Source organism: Melanerpes formicivorus, unplaced genomic scaffold, assembly GCF_026170545.1.
Source record: "Melanerpes formicivorus ecotype bairdi unplaced genomic scaffold, bMelFor1.0.p_v2 SCAF_119, whole genome shotgun sequence".
NCBI classification, from domain to species: Eukaryota; Metazoa; Chordata; class Aves; order Piciformes; family Picidae; genus Melanerpes; species Melanerpes formicivorus.
In genome coordinates, this window is record NW_027142471.1 from 216700 (window position 1) to 233235 (window position 16536).

The following is a 16536-nucleotide window of genomic DNA, read 5'->3' on the forward strand; positions in this document are numbered from 1 at the left end:
TTAGCACAGAACCCTAGAAACACGTCTCCTGATGGCGTTTTGCATTTCAGTGTTTCTCAGGGTGTAGACCATGGGATTCAGCGCTGGAACAAGCACAGAGAAGAAGATGGAGGCCACTTTGTCCAGTTCAGAGGTCCTGAAGGGCCGAGCATAGATGAATATTGCTGGAATGAAGGTCAGGCTCACTGCCATGATCTGTGCTATGCAGGTAGATAAAGCTTTGTGCTTTCCTTTGGTGAGCTGCCTCCGTATCTGGACCAAGACGGCACTGTATGAAACGAGCAGCAGGACAAAGATTACTGCCAGGAGCAGGCCCCCATTTGAGACCATCAGCTGCTCTGTCTGTCGGGTGTCTGTGCAGGCCACTTTCAGCACTTGTGGGACATCACAGTGGAAATTGTCTAGGGTGTTAGAACCACAGTAAGGTAAAGGGAGGAGCAGAGCAATCTGTGTTGCAGAGTGAAGGAATCCACCTGCCCATGACCCTGCCACTAGTCCTAAGCAGACCTCACGGTTCATTAGCGTCAGGTACTGCAAGGGCTGGCTGATGGCCACACAGCGATCAGCTGCCAGCACTGCCAGCAGAAGGATGTGAGCACCACCAATGAAGTGGAACAGAAACATGTGGGAGATGCACTCCTTGAATGGAACAGTTCTGTGCTGGGAGAGCAGGCCCCACAGGAGGGTGGGGGCGCTCACTGACGACTCAGTGATGTCTGTGAGTGCTAAGTTGGCCAAAAAGAAGTACATGGGGGTGTGCAGGTGGTAGTCAGTGATAACAGTGATGAGGATGGTGATGTTTCCCAACAAGGCCATCAGGTAGACAATGAAGAAGGTGATGAAGAGGACCTGCTGAATCTTATGACTGTGATTGAAGCCCAGGAGGACAAATTCTGTCACCAGATTGGTTACATTCTGTGGCTCCATTCATTGCCAGCCAAACTGACCTGTGTGAGGAGCAATGTAGAGGCAGCAATGTAAGCTTTCCAGCACCAAAGGAGATGATCTTCCCCCTCTGCTGGCTCAGAACCCCTCATCCTATTGACTGTCTAACATCCCTGTACTATACAGGACATTTAGTTCAGTGGAGGTAGTCTCAGTGCTGAGAACTGTGATCTCCAGTTTTGTTCCTCTGCATCTATACCTGTAACTTTCAATTAGTTTGTGACTTCTGAGTCTGCAATAATGCAGGATGTGGCTCCTCCTCAGTGCAACAGCACTTACCTCTTGTATTACCTTTTTCTGTTGGCACATCAGGAGCCCTTATTGCACACAGGACTGTTTTGTCTGCAGTCTCAGCATTGTCTGACTCCTTCATAGAGGACTCTAAAGAGAAAATGACACTAAAAGCCCACTCCTGCCCCACCTGGTCTAAGCAACACATTTGCAGTGCAAACTGGACAAACTTACCTGGCACTGAACAGCAAAGATTTTGCTGCAGCCTCTGCAGGGGCTCCTGCTCTGGCAATCAATAAGAAAATTCTGGTGGGTTGAAATTAGCCCCAGGCATAAAAATGCCAGACCAGCTCAGTGGAAAGCAAATGAAGCTGTATTTACAAGCTTCCTCCTCTTCCCCCTCTTTCCCCCTGTGCACAGGACAAGAGAAAAAAGGAGAAAAGCAGAGAGTAGCTATTACTCCTTAACCACAATAAGAACACATTCAAGGTCAGCAAAGGTGATTTGAGGATAAAAAAGAACATTTCAGCACACAAAAGAATCCCAGGGTCTTGCCTTTCTCTCCAGCAAGACAAGCAATCTGAGGAATAAGGAAAGACGACCTGTGGGTTTTCCACTGCATCCTGCAGGAGAATGGGCCCTGGACTTTGCTTTGAGAGGACCCAGGTTATGCAGACTGCAGCTCATTTCTTTTATACAGCCAGAAGCTCTTCATTCTGCTTATCTCAGACCCCTGAATTAAGAGTCAATCATCTGAGTAGCTCTTCTTGTTGGCTCTAAGCAGACCTTAATTGCAAAAGAGGAATGGTCTTTCTAAAAGCAAAGGTTCAAAGTCATTTCAGATGTCCTGAAATAGCCAAGACTGGATCCACTGGATTGGAAACTCACACACAGAATCATAGAATTGTCAGGGTTGGAAGGGACCCCAAAGATCATCCAGTTCCAACCCCCTGCCATGGCCAGTGACACCTCACACTACAGCAGGTTGCTCACAGCCACATCCAGCCTGGCTGCAAAAACCTCCAGGCATGAGGCTTCCACCAACTCCCTGGGCAATCTGTGCCAGTCTCTCACCACCCTCATGGAGAACAACTTCTTCCTAACATCCAATCTAACTCTATCCTCCTCTAGTTTTGCTCCATTCCCCCAGTCCTATCACTCCCTGACACCCTAAAATGTCCTTCCCCAGCTTTCCTGTAGCCTCCTTCAGATACTGGAAGGCCACAATAAGGTCTCCTTGGAGCCTTTTCCTCTCCAGTCTGAACAACACCAACTGTCTCAGTCTGTCCTCATAGCAAAGCAGCTCCAGCCCTCTTCTCATCCTCCTGGCTCTTCTCTGGACACATTCCAGCACCACCAGACCCTTCCTGTAATAGAGGCTCCAGAACTGGACATAGTGCTTCAGGTAAGTGCCACAGCACGCAGAAAATCAGAGCAGAGCAGAATAGCTGACAGTAACCAGTCAGCCAGGCAGTGCCTGCAGGAGAGGGATTGCAGAGACCACAGCACCACTAAGCTCAGTGTGATAACAGACAGCAAAGAGCTGCCTGAGGGGCGTGCACACACACACACACACACGGATTACTGAGATCTGCCAAACTTACTGTCCCAGTGAGCCAGAATAGTTGAGCCCAGGAGAAGATGATGCCCTCCAGCCAGCCTCAGGACTAGGTGCTTGGGTGGCAGGTTGGCACCAACATGTGACAGCTGCTCCTGAGGTGCCCTGTGTCTGCAGACAGCAGCAGGGTCACCCTCCTATATCTCCTGTAGTAGATGTCAGCACAGGCTACCAATCAGAGAGCTCACAGTGACATCATCCCAGCAGTTTCAGGTGTTATTCTGTTGTCACTTGTGGATCCAAGCCTTTTAATGTCATGTTTGCATTCTCCTGTTTGCCTGGGGACACTCTGTGTTCTGGCCTTTGTCTTGCTGAGAAACTGTTCTGTGTGCTGGAGCTCTGCTCTCCTGGGCTGCTGAACACCTGGCTGTCATTGGGAAGCAGTGGATGAATTCCCTGCCTCACATTGCTGGTACAGATGCTCTTTGCTTTGCCTGCCAAACTGTCTTTACTCCAGCCCACCTTGATTCTTCCAGTTCTCTCCCCTGTCCCACCATGGGGAGAGTGAGCAAGTGGCAGTCTGAGGTTAATACACAAGCACAGATTGCTCCAGGAGACACTGAAGGATCAAGGCTTGTTCAGACTGAAGGAAGGAAAGCTGACAGGTTGATTTCTCTCCGACCCAATGGAGTATGTGGTAAATACAGAGGCAGGGTCTGCTTCTTTCAGAGTCCACAATTGAAGGAGAAGGTGTAAAGGGCACAGCCTGGACCATGGAAAATCATGACTCAGCATGAGGAAATGCATTTTCAGCTTGAGGGTGGTCAAACAGTGAAACTGATCTGAACAGCCAGTGATATCTGCTCATGGAAGGGCTCCAAACTCAGCTAGATACATCCCAGAGCAGTCTGCTTCAAGAGACTTCACTTAAAGCAGGAAGTTGGACTGGAGGTCACTTAAGGTCCTCACCAATCTACATGATCTCATGGACTGGAGAAATATCATGAGGTTGTTATGATTGCAGGATTCTAGGTGGCTGTCACCTCCCACAGCCAGAAATTGAGGATACACTCATCTTACTACACACCACTTCCTACTGTAGGGGATGACACACACCTGGAACCCTACAGTCATCAAAATTCCCATCCTCATAGATGTGGCCTTTCCAAGACTTAGTGCTGAATCTTTATTTAAACCAAATGACCAAAACATTTGTAAGACCTACCTGGAAAGGAATTACTTCTTGGAAAAATAAAAGGTCATTGTAGAACTTCTTGATGCTACAGACTTGGTTTTAGTTAACAACTGAAAAAAGCATCAGAAAATAGGGGGCCTGGAGGGACTATGTGCTGCCAGAGGAGCACCTGGGACCTCGGGCTGGAGAGTGTGCAAAAAGGGCCAGAAGCAATGAGGGTGTGGGACTGCTCCCTGGTGGGGTTGTGTGGAGGTGCATGAGGAAGAGCTGAAGACTCATTTGCCCCATCAGCAGCCCCATCCCAGCTCAGCACTCCCATCAGGGCCTGTGCCACAAACGTTCAGACCTCCCTCCAGCCAGGGCTGCAGCCAAAGTCTGCTTCCACACAGACACTTCAGCAAGTTTGACACCCTGCCTCCTGGCACCCTGCCTCCCTGACATCCTACCCTGACTTTTCCTTTTCCAGTGAGCATCATCTGGTCCAAGACGATACAGGTAGGAAGCCAGTTTTGGACCAGCAAGGAAACCTTGGAAAAAGATATGGGCATTTTTGGTCTCTCCTGTAGACATGGCTGAGCTTGCTCAGACTTACACACTGCAGAAGAGTGAGTGCCAAAACTCCAGATCTGGAAGCAGCTGTCATGGCTATCTTCTCAAAGCCTGTATCCAAAGACAGGATCCCATTTTCTCCAGAATCACTGGGACCTTCTTGTTCCCCAGAGCAAAGACTGCTTAGATTGAGAGCTGGAGTCACCAAAGTGCATTAGGAAGCCAGAACCCCATCCTGTCACAGGAATAGCTGGGCACAGCCTGATGTCAGTGCAGATGGGTGTGGAATACTGGAAAGGCAACACAATAAGGAGCAAGAACTGAACAGGCAAAGCTTTCTTCTTCCCTCCCCAAGATCAGAATATTCAAGACTGGTATGAGAATGAAGCAATGAGAGAAGAAGAAACATTCCCCACCATTATGAAGATGCCTACTGACTGAAGCCATCTATCTGTGACTTCACTGATCCTCTTAGAGCAGCAGGGCAGTGTCAGCAAGGGCTGAATGAGTGATGTGGAGACCACAAGTCAATGATAGGATCAGGCCTTTGTGAACTCAGAAAGTGGACACAGCAGGGATTGTGGCAGATAGCCCCATGCACATTTTCATGTTCATTCTGGGACTGCAGTGCATGATGAAGAAATAAACCATGGTCATGAGCTGTGTCTGTGAAGAGCACTGTCCATTTCCCCAGACACCACATGAAGATGTACAGCTGCACCATGCCCTCAGAGAAGGAGATGGCATTCCTGTGGGCCAACTACCCAGCATTTTGGGCATGAGCAGAATGGTGCAGACAATGAGTACCAGTGCCAGTTAGGAGACAAAGAGATACTTGGGAATATGGGGTCTGGGTTTGGAAAAAGTGTGGTGGGTTAATGCCCATTCTGAAAACAGGGTGGAGGGCTTGTGGGTGCTTTGCCCTCCCTGCAGGGCGTTTTTCCCCTGGGAAACTGAATCTGTTCCACTCCCCCCTCCCTGCCCAGCTAGGATAGAAAAAGCAGGACATTGCAGTCATTAGGCCTCCTTTTTGGCTCCTGCCTCTCCTGGACAGGAGCTACAGCAGGTGCTTTCCTGCTCTACTGCCACATGGCCAGATCCTTCTCCCTGCTGCTTCTGTGCCTCTTCAGAGAGAGAGACTGGTTTTATATTCTTGTTTTTTTTCCCCTCCCATCCATTCTTGTTCATTGCCCTTGTGAACCATACCTGTTATTGTAATATATATATTGTTTAAAGAAAACTCTTTACCTCTCTACTTCCAGGCCTACTCCAAATTATTGCTTGGTGGATTTTCTCCTTCCCTTTCCTTTTTTTTCTCCTTCTCTGTTGGGAGGGAGGAGGAAGGAGCAGGATCAGGGGAGAGATTCTCAGCCTTGCCCCCATCTGAGTTCTTAACTCCCAGTTAAGGCTCAAACCACTACAAAATATGGCAACACGGATGGCTGTGCAAAGGCCTGGAAAGGAAGAGGAAAAGAGGAAATGGAGGGGGGAAAACCCCAACAAAATTAATATCATCATGGAGCTTTGGTTCTTCATCACAGTGATGAAGAAGTTATTAAATTGATTAATATGAAATATTAATTATGAAAATATTATTTGTATTAATTATCAAAATTAATACCCAATTAATCACTAACTTATACACATTCTCTAGTGCATGTTCATGAAATACATTCCATAAGTGGCTTAGTGCTATGATTAGAACTTAATTGAACTATCTACAGACTTTTATCTATATTTATATAATGAAGGGTGCTGCTTGGCCACTAGATGGCGACTCGTCGGGACGCAGGTGGCTTCTGGCTATACACAGCAATTATAATCTTTCCATGCATCAGCAATTACTCTGCTAGACATGGATACTTTGAACTGAGTGCTAATGGATGGAAAGTACGTGGGAGATACTCTGTAGCTGTTGTTTGTAGCAAGCTGGAGGTCCGGCAGACTACTGTCGCTGGACTGGTTCCTAGTCAAGTTGGACGGCGGCGCTGGGTTACTGTCTCCTCTCTCAGCAGCAGTGGAGAAGGAATAATGGAACCTGGGCTTAGCTCGTAAGCAGGTTCCCTTCAGGACTCAGTCAATTCCCTCCAGACAATAGGGGTCGGTCCTGGTCAGGGTCCGCCTGTGGGGTTGGCCCTCGCAGTCGGCTGGCACGACAGGGTGGGGCGACGGTTGCCGATAGGCGGCTCAGATGTTTCTGATCAGACGACAGCAGGCAAGGCTGCAGGGTTGGCCTGGCTATGGCGAATCTCGGGGCTGATGTAAACAGCCTCGGGAGAGAATGCGGCTGCGTCGAGTGGTGGATTCTCATTTACTGGGCTTAAAGGACTAGAGGGACGCTTGGAGTGGTCCCGGATTTGGTGCAGTATAGGCACAAACAATGCTTTAGTCTTCCCTGAGGTTTACAGGGCTCAGAGAGGCACACGTGGTGGCTCCTCTCCCGCTACGGCAGGGCTAGGCATATGTGGACTAGGTCTTGATCGAGGCCTTTCTTCCCAGCAACTGGGCAGATCTTACCCTCGGGGGTTGGTCCAGTTCTCTGGTGGCATGGTGGGCTGTGGTGACTCTGGGCTCCTCGGGCGCAGTGAAGGTCCTCCCTCTGGAGATGATCCTCACAATTGCTTCTCACAATGCAGAGGCTTTCAGTATGCGTGCATGTATGACAGAAGCTAACAACAATAAGCTCAATGGCAGAGGCTATGGCTCGAGAGTTGTTCTCATGAGCAAGTACAGAGACAAAGTGAAAGAGGGGGCAACTTGTTTACCAACTGGGGTGATACATATAGATTCCTCGAGGCTGGGTTTGACCAATGGGCACTCTTGTAAACAACTGGCTTCAGCCTATAGTAAGCATGAAGGTAGAATTATGCCATACTTGGTATTTGCATAAGCACTGCATGTGCCGGGTGCGTGCTGGCCTGGCTAATGCCTCAGCTTTTGTCTTCCTCTTTCGGAAAGCATGCACGGACTCCCACGTTGGTGTGGCAGGAATCATTTATTGGTACAGAACAAGCAGCTTATATAGGAAAAATCGAGCAGGGTAAGCAATTCCCTGACATTCTTGCACCACTGCTGCTAATTGGGTTTTCTCCTTTGATATGCAGCTGTCCATTGTTATCTTCATCCCATATCAAGTTGATCTCCAGCATGGAGACAAGTGTCCTTCTGTCTGGCACTACAGGTTGTTTAGCAGGTCAGCTCTTCTTTATCATCAAGCTATCCTTCCAGTATCAGTGGCCTGTTGTTCTTTCTTTTCCTGAAACCTTCCATAGATACTTTCTGCTTTCCCACAACTCCCCATTTTTATATTGTTTAATACAGCAGCCATCACTTGTGTCCTGACTATCTTTGTATTCCTAAAAGCCATAATTACAAATACCATTAACGCTACAATTACAATACCAATCACTACCAGGATTGCACCTATAACCCACACTCGTCAATTCAGACCTGAGAACCAATTTTTTGGATTCAACCAGCTCAGATCTTTGTTCTGTGCTTGCCATGTTGAATCAATCTGCACCTGTTGTATATTTGCTAATTGCAGTTCCAGCTGATGCTTCAATGTTTGGACATTATATTTCAAGGAGCTATCGAAGGCCCCTTGTAAGTGTGATCTTACTGAGTTCCAATCATGCTGAGAGTCATTCCAAGACAAGGATGTTACACACATGTCCTTCTTATGATATTCCCAATCACACTGCAGCATCATATGAGTCTGCAAGGCAGCTTGTTGGTCTCCTAACCAAACAACACTGGCCTCAAGTGCTGATAGCCTTGCCATTATTTCCTCATTGATAGCTTCGTGCATCTGCAAATCATTTGTCACATTGGTTAATCTGCACTTTGTATGCCCTTTGTCAAAGCTGTAACTGAAGCAGCAGCAGATACTAATATTATCACAGCTGATATTATAGCAAAAATTAACCATCCCACAAATCTTTTTGCCCTTTTTCTAGAATCTTTTAGCCCCTGGTCTAATAGCCTGGTAACATGGTCCAATCCATTCTCACTCTCCCATCCTCTTGTCATATTCACTGGAATCCATACCTCTGCCCTTCTTCGGAAAGGAATAATCATGCTCCGCTGATCAATGTCTTTATCAGTAATACAAGTCTTAAAAGTAATATTGCTACAACTAAGATGATATTTGCTTGATTCATTATAGATTATACAATCAATGCCTATTCCTAATACATATGGGTGAGTAGTAGACACAGTAGCAAAGGAACTACGTAGTTCACGTTCTACTAAAATGCCTTTACATGAGAGGTCTTTTATATTGTGACAAGGCAAGTCCTTCTGACAATGCATCAAGGAATCTTCAACATTAGAGTTTAAATAAGAAACACAACCTCAAAACATACAAAACTGGTACTGCCAGGTTTCACACACAGGTTTCTTTCTGTCCTTAATTATTTCACCTGGGTCCTTTTACAATTTTTTGATGAGCTGCTGGATCACGCTTCACCCCCCCGCTCACCACTTAGGGGAGAAGCCCTTAGCTGCTCTGGGAGGCACACCACTCCCCTCACCTAATGGTCCTACCAAGAGGAGAGCAGTGGGTTCAGCCCTCTCCTTGGGCTCATGCCAGCAACTCACAATCACTTCTAATTGCCTCATGGCTAGTCCATCTATCGCTTCTGTTTGAATACCTTTCTTCTGACCCACCAGGAGACAAAGGGGGGATTCAAAATGATGTTTTAGTTCTGTTAAGATATCATATGATAGAGTGATACACGGGAACAGTCCCACCTCCTGGTCTGTTTTCCACCACTACTGGCAGCACACGCATCGGTAACATTTCTGTATTTATAAAACCCTTATCATCTTTATCCATCAAAACATCAGAAATTGAAATCTGCAATCATGTAGCTACACTTGGAACATGTTCATTATTCAACAATCCATTAGACATTTTAACACCATCCTGCACATTGCCTCCTTGATAAAGCATCCCGTTATCCCTCACCCCCATATTACTCATAATAGCGGCAGGAGGTACACAAACACCTCCATAAGGTGGCGGGGGGCTAGACAAAGCCCCCGCCTGCTGGGGTATAGGAACCGAATGAGGCTGCTGGAAAAGGAAAGTGATAGGGAACAGAGTTAAGAACTTCAGTAGTGGTATTTAAGGGGAGAGAGGAAGATAAACTTGGTGCTGTGGGTTGGAAAAGTGGCTGGTTTGATTTGTCGAGCGATTCTTGAGTAACAGAGCTGTCAGAATCAAAAGAAATTAGTTTTTCATCAGTTACTTGAGTTGGTGGTTTTAACTTTGCATCTGGTTTTCTTTGTTTCTTCTGCTCCGCTTGAGGATTTGCTCCTTCTGTAGCTGCGACGGCTGCCTTAAGCGGAGGTACCTGTGGATATAAACCTGGCTCCTTTTCTGTATCAGTGGAGCCCTGATCGAAAGGATCATGCGGCTCTGGCTCTGACTCAGAGCCGCTGTCCCCGTATTTTGTATTTGCATCAGGCAGTGTCTTAGACTTCTTAAGGGGCACGTCAAACGGCCTCTTTCGCTGTTGAACTAGGAGCTTTTGTGACCGTGCTCTCATTAGCGCGTCATCAGTGTCTATTCTTTCCTCCCCCTTGTGCCCTGCGACCAGACCGCTACTTTCTGCCAGTGTTGTGTTGTTTGTAGGAAGCTCATCCCTCTTCTGAGGGCCCGCACGGGTAATGGGAGTGTTTAGAGACCCCGAGGGTGAAGTGCTGTTAGGTTTACTCATTAGCGTGGTCAGCGCTAGCCATAGTATGTGCCACGTTATTAAAATGTCCGGTGAAAAATCATCCCCAGATTTTTGTGCTTCTGAGAGGGTCTCTCCAACCCTGTTCCACTCTGTTAATTCGTATGTCCCTGATTCAGGATACCAGGGGCAATTGCGATTTATCCACAGCAAAAGAAGGGTAAGTTTTTGAGAGCTCAGTCTGTACCCTTGTTCTCTGATAATTTGCATAAGCACATCATGGTGCAATTGCTCTGATCTTGTGGCTTCCTGGCCCATATTCTTCCTCGGCCGCAGTCCCCGTACCTGACCTGTAACTGTAGGGGATGGACGCATCGTTTGCTCACTTCTCCCGTTCGGCTCACTGGGGGTGCAATCCGAGGGTGAGTCTGGACAAAGACCTCACTGAAATCCTGATACGGGCACCATTTTTTCGGAAAGCATGCACGGACTCCCTTGTTGGTGTGGCAGGAATCGTTTATTGGTACAGAACAAGCAGCTTATATAGGAAAAATCGAGCAGGGTAAGCAATTCCCTGACATTCTTGCACCACTGCTGCTAATTGGGTTTTCTCCTTTGATATGCAGCTGTCCATTGTTATCTTCATCCCATATCAAGTTGATCTTCTCCAGCATGGAGGCAAGTGTCCTTCTGTCTGGCACTTCAGGTTGTTTAGCATGTCAGCTCTTCTTTATCATCAAGCCATCCTTCCAGTATCAGTGGCCTGTTGTTCTTTCTTTTCCTGAAACCTTCCATAGATACTTTCTGCTTTCCTACATTCCTCCTGAAAGAGGGGGAACTTGTCCACATGCCGGGACAAGATTTGATATTTGGGCATTATGTGCCTTCACCGCAATCACTACATGCCCTGGGGATCCTTACTGTAAAAGATGCTGGTGAAGAATCATTTCCCTGCATCAGGGAGATCAACCTAGAAGTTATTTCCCTAAACTAGAGAAACAGGCAATTCCTGATCCTCATCTGTTAGCTGTGCTCAGCAGTCTACCCCTCCAGAAAAGGCTAGACATGATCTAGAACACCTCATGCCTTCCACTGTAAATAGCCCAGGTATCCAGTTCAGACATGAGTCTGTGCTTTTCAGAGCAGCTGCCCTGGTCAGTAGCTGTTTTATGTATTTGTAAATAGGATCTGTATTTTTGTTGTTATAGTTTCTTCTCTCCTTATTTGTTCTATTAAACTGTCCTCACCTCAGCCCATGAGGTTCTACCTTTTCATTCCAATTGTCCCTCCCCATCTCCTACTGGGGATGGAGGAGTCAGCAAGCAGTCCAGCATTGCTTTGTTGCTGGCTGGACTTAAACCACAACACCTTGGCATTGTGAGTACTTGGAGAGTGTACTCTCCCCATGCTGTAAATCCTCTCTGTTGAGTGATCTGGAAGAACTCTTTGAATTAGAACCCTGAACTGCCATGAGCTTTTGAACAGGTCAAACAGGAGATAGTTCCTGCAGCAGCCCTTGGGACAGGTCACACAGGACCAGCTGTGAGGAGTGTTGTCTCATCTGTAGCTTTTGGCAGAGAGATCTAAACTTGACCTCTAGAGTTTTATAGCTGGGGCTATGGAGGATGCTGCTACACCCTAGATGAGAAGGACACCAGCAGTGCATAGAGGGGGTGGAGCTGCTCCAGAGGCCAGCGTGGATTTATACTTAACTGACCTGAGAGTCTTCTACAGTGATGTGGCAGTTTCAGGCTATGCCTTTAAAAGTTAGCTGCAGAGGTCAAGCAGAAGAGTGGAGAAGTATGAACAATTTACAGTTGGGTGTAAAAAGGAAAACAAAAGATTATTCTAAACGAATTTCATTGGGCAGATGTGTGAAGTACTCCTAGCACTCTCACACATCCTGCTTCATTCCTTTCACTGTTCTCTGCCTGCCTGGTTGCTTTGCTGGAGAGAATCTTATCTATTGACCTCACAGATAAGAACAGTAACGGCTAATGATGCTTTGAACTAACTACTCTCTAATGTCTTTCTCCTTTCTCCTAATTATAGAGGAAAGGGGGAGGGGGAAGGAGAGCAGAGCAGTTTTCCCTCGTCATTTTTGACCAGGGGCCTTTCCCTCTTGTTTTCTGATTGTAAATACCTGCATAATATTGCAAATCCTGTGTATTTGTACATATTCACAGAATCACAGAATCACCAAGGTTGGAAGAGACCTCAAAGATCATCAAGTCCAACCTGTCACCACAGACCTCATGACTAAGCCATGGTACCAAGTGCCACGTCCAATCCCCTCTTGAGCACCTCCAGGAACAGTGACTCCACCACCTACCTGGGCAGCACATTCCAATGGCAAACAACTCTCTCAGTGAAGAACTTTCTCCTCACCTCCAGCCTAAACTTCCCCTGGTGCATCTTGAGACTGTGTCCTCTTGTTCTGGTGCTGGCTGTCTGGGAGAAGAGACCAACCCCCTCCTGGCTACAACCTCCCTTCAGGGAGATGTAGAGAGCAATAAGGTCTCTCCTGAGCCTCCTCTTCTCCAGGCTAAGCAACCCCAGCTCACTCAGCCTCTCTTCACAGGGCTGTGCTCCAGACCCCTCCCCAGCCTCGTTGGCCTACTCTGAACACGTGTCAATGTCTTTCTTAAACTGAGGAGCCCAGAACTGGACACAGGATTCAAGGTGTGGCCTAACCAGTTCTGAATACAGGAGTGCAATGACTTCCCTGCAGCTGGACTTCGAGGCTCTGATCACAATCCCCTGAGCACAGCAGATCAGTGAGTTTCCAGCCCACCACACTGTCGGCAATGGAGACTGAAGTAAATACGGACAACCAATATGATTGAGTATTGTTCCTTTATTGTTCCAGTATTGTAGGCCTATAGTGCAAGCATAGTGAGCATGGCACAGTAAAGTAAAGCAAAGAAGAAGAAAGGAAAGTGTGTATCAAGGGAACTTCTACAACTTATATAGACTCGGAAAGCATCGTTGGCAATAGCTCCATTGGTTCCCACGAGTGACCACACATCGCACTGTTATGGATTATTGGTCCAACTACTAATGACATGTGAGGTTGTTTATACAGGTACGTGTCCTCTTATTCCAAGATAACTTTCTGTGTTTATAGCTACTAGTGCCCTGTTTTAGTTACATGCTGCAGGCACAGCACTGTTTTGCTACATTGCTAGCCACTTCTGCATTTATTCTGAGCATGGCCTACCACCATGTCAGGCTCTAGGCCTACACTGCCAGATTGCTCACACTGCATGTCACTGGCATTGCCACACCACAGTGCCCAGCCAGTCCAAGCTTTGCTTGTCTTCCTGCATGTGGTTGGCTAGAGTGTGGAAAGCCTTACTGAAGGCTCCCCTTCAGCCACTCAGCTCACTTGTAATGGTTTGGAATTTACCACCACATTAACAAAAGCTCAGCTCACTCAGTGGGAAGCAAATGGAAGCTGTATTTACAAGCAAATCCTACACTCTACAACAGGCTGCCTGTTCCAATGTCTGAGAGTCCTTGCGGTGAAGAAATATTTCCCGACTTCCATTCTGAACCTCCCCTGATGCGGCTTGGAACCATTTCTTCTGGTCCTGTTTTCCCTAGGCCAGCAGGACCAAAGAGAGACAAACTCTGCTGTTCATGATGCTGCGTATCTGAGGGGGCTGCACACAGCCACGTAATGGTCATAGGCCATGGGAGAATCCATCCAGTCCTGTGTGGATGAACCAAGATAAGGTTTGCTCATTACCCATATCCATTTTTTTGTATGCTATTAAAACTGCTCTTTTATTTTGTCTTGTTGTTGGGCCTTTCTTACTAAGATCCAGAAAAAGTTCTGCACTGTGCCTCACACCTTACACTCCTTCAACTGCAAACCAGATGATGTCCATTTTCCATAGCCAGAAGGAAAGCAAAGGAAGCTTTGCTGGCACCATGTTACTTCATTTGGACATTAAGCACTGGAAGAGACTCCAGTTAAATCAGACAAGAGCTAATTTGCATCCAGATTTAGTTGTTTCCAGGCCTGGCTCTGACAGGTAGGTACTGCAGCAATGCAGAGTTGCTCTTCTTGCTCCTCGTGATCCCTCCCCAGCCTCACTGATCAGGACTTAGATTTTCTCAACAGATATTGGTTATTTGAATCAATACAGGAAAGTTCAACTTGTGTTCTGCAAATTTTGATCAAAGTACAGCCAGAGACCAGAGCAATATGTTTCTGAAACTTGGGGTTATATTTGATTAGAAATGGAATTATTGACTGATGTCCCCTCTGCTGGCATTAAGACATTTCTTTCACCTGGCCTCATGGATGTCTTTCCCCACTCCTATCCTTAGTCATTGACTGTGGAGTCACCTTCACAGATATGATGCAGGTGTCTTCTGGAAGATAATCTGACTGCTCAGAAGTGCTGGATCCTTGTTTAATCAAACAGAAATACAGTATGATCCCCCAGAGAAAGACAGAAATTATTACCCACAGATGACAATTTTTGAACAATCTGAAGGGCCTGTCTGAGATGAGTTCTCATGGAGGGGCCTGTCCACCACCATTAACTTAAAGCCAGGTTTGGACATTAGTTCTGCACTTTCTTTCTTCCTGCAAAGCTGTTTTCCTGTGCCTAGTTTGTATAGTTTATTTCCATAGCAAATTTTTATCCACAAAGTTTGAGACGATCAGCCCCAAAACCATGACTAGTTTAAAGGAACAACAAGAAAACAATAACCTCAAAATCAAACAACTAACAAACAAACACCACCAAAACCAGACTAAAAGATTAGAATAGTTCTGCAGGTTGTCTACAGGTCCTTCTTTGTGGTTGGTTCCAGGGGCAACAGAAGAGCCACAGAGGATTTTGTTATACATAAACAATGAGGAAGAGAAAAATAACTGACTCCTACAGCTGCAAGCAAACAGCACCCAACAGACTTCTTCCCACTGGGAACATGAACACATTGAAATACTCAAGGTCTGCGATGTGGCTTTCCCAAAACCATTACCTCCAGCCTCCTGGTGGCAGGTGAGCTGCCTTGTTTTACTTCAGTCTCCTTTCTCTTCTCTGTGTTCTTGCTCTTCTGCTACCTACTCAGGGCTGCTTTTTAAGGGACGTTCACCTACCCATCAAGCGAGTGGCTTCTTGAAACAGCACATAAATTCCAAGATAGTTTTTCTTCTTGAACAGAACTGTTCCTCCTGCTGAGAGCCTTGGACAAAGGTAATTCCCTGATAGACATTCTTTAGTGCTTTTTTGTTCTCCTTCCTGACAGGAAGGGGTTGTAATGCCTGGGATGCTCTGCGTGTGTGTCTGCATGCACAGGCACATCTGTGTGGTTTCTGTCTGACTTTTTCCTTAACTTAAAATTATGTCCTGATCCCTTTCAAATTATGGCAATGAAACCAGAGCAGCTATTTTAAACAGAAAATCCTCCCTGCCCTGCTTGTGGGCCACGCAGTACAAAGTTTCATTTCACAGACTCTTGGAACAACTGAGATTGGCAGTGACCTGTGGAGATCATCCAGTAAAACCCTCACCCAACGCAGGTTGCTCATGGCCATGCCCATCAGATTTTGAGTATCTCCAAAGATAGAGACTCCACACTTCACAGCCTCTCTGGGTAGCCTGTTCCAGTGCTTGACTAACTAAAAAACAATGAATAAACAACATAAAAATCTCTTCAAATGGGACTCCTGTTTGTGCCTATTGCCTCCTGTCTGCTCACAGTGCTGAGCTTGTCCTCACCCTGAGCAGAGAAGCAACAGGTAGCATGTGCCCTCTGCTGTCCTTTCCTTCCCTGACTTGCACTATATTTAGTTTTGTGCAGTGTGCAGGTGGGATAGAAGTGAAGGCACAGGAGTGTACCTGAGTACAGGGGTGATTCTTTTCTAGAATTAATCCAGTCTACAAAATGATAGCAGGAGGGACTCACTGCCAAGAGCCATGGTCCACCAACCATTTTTGGGTTTAAAGACTTCTTTACTTGGCAGCAGGTGTTAGGACAGCAGATCTCAGCTGGATAATGGGAGGAGAGTCTACTACAGAGACTGGAGCAGTGGAGTACAATCCTTATCCTAAGAGGCAGGAGGAGTAGAACATTCTTCCACTCTAAAGAAGACATTATCCTTTGCACTGACTGGAACTGTACTCACCTGCAAAAGTTGTTCTTGCTTATCAAAACCTATGTGAAGGGAATCACCTTCCCTTGCTTATCTAAACAATCCTTAATACACAGCAGTAAAGCATCACTCACTCTCCTGGGATCTTGTCCCACTACAAAGCAATATATATAAGTATTGAACTGACTATTTTTTATTTCTCTAGGCTAACTAGGAAAGGATGTGCAATGATTTCTGCAGCTAAAAAAACCTGAGGGAC

The 16536-nt window shown here is 46.5% G+C and overlaps 1 protein-coding gene across 1 annotated transcript; it reads right to left on the reverse strand.

Annotated features, from left to right (window-relative positions):
• Window positions 1-927, reverse strand: LOC137456189 (olfactory receptor 4D1-like). The gene has a single exon (XM_068167494.1). The coding sequence runs from the start codon at window positions 925-927 to the stop codon at window positions 1-3; it is 927 nt and encodes a 308-aa protein (XP_068023595.1).
• Window positions 928-16536: the final 15609 nt, after the last annotated feature.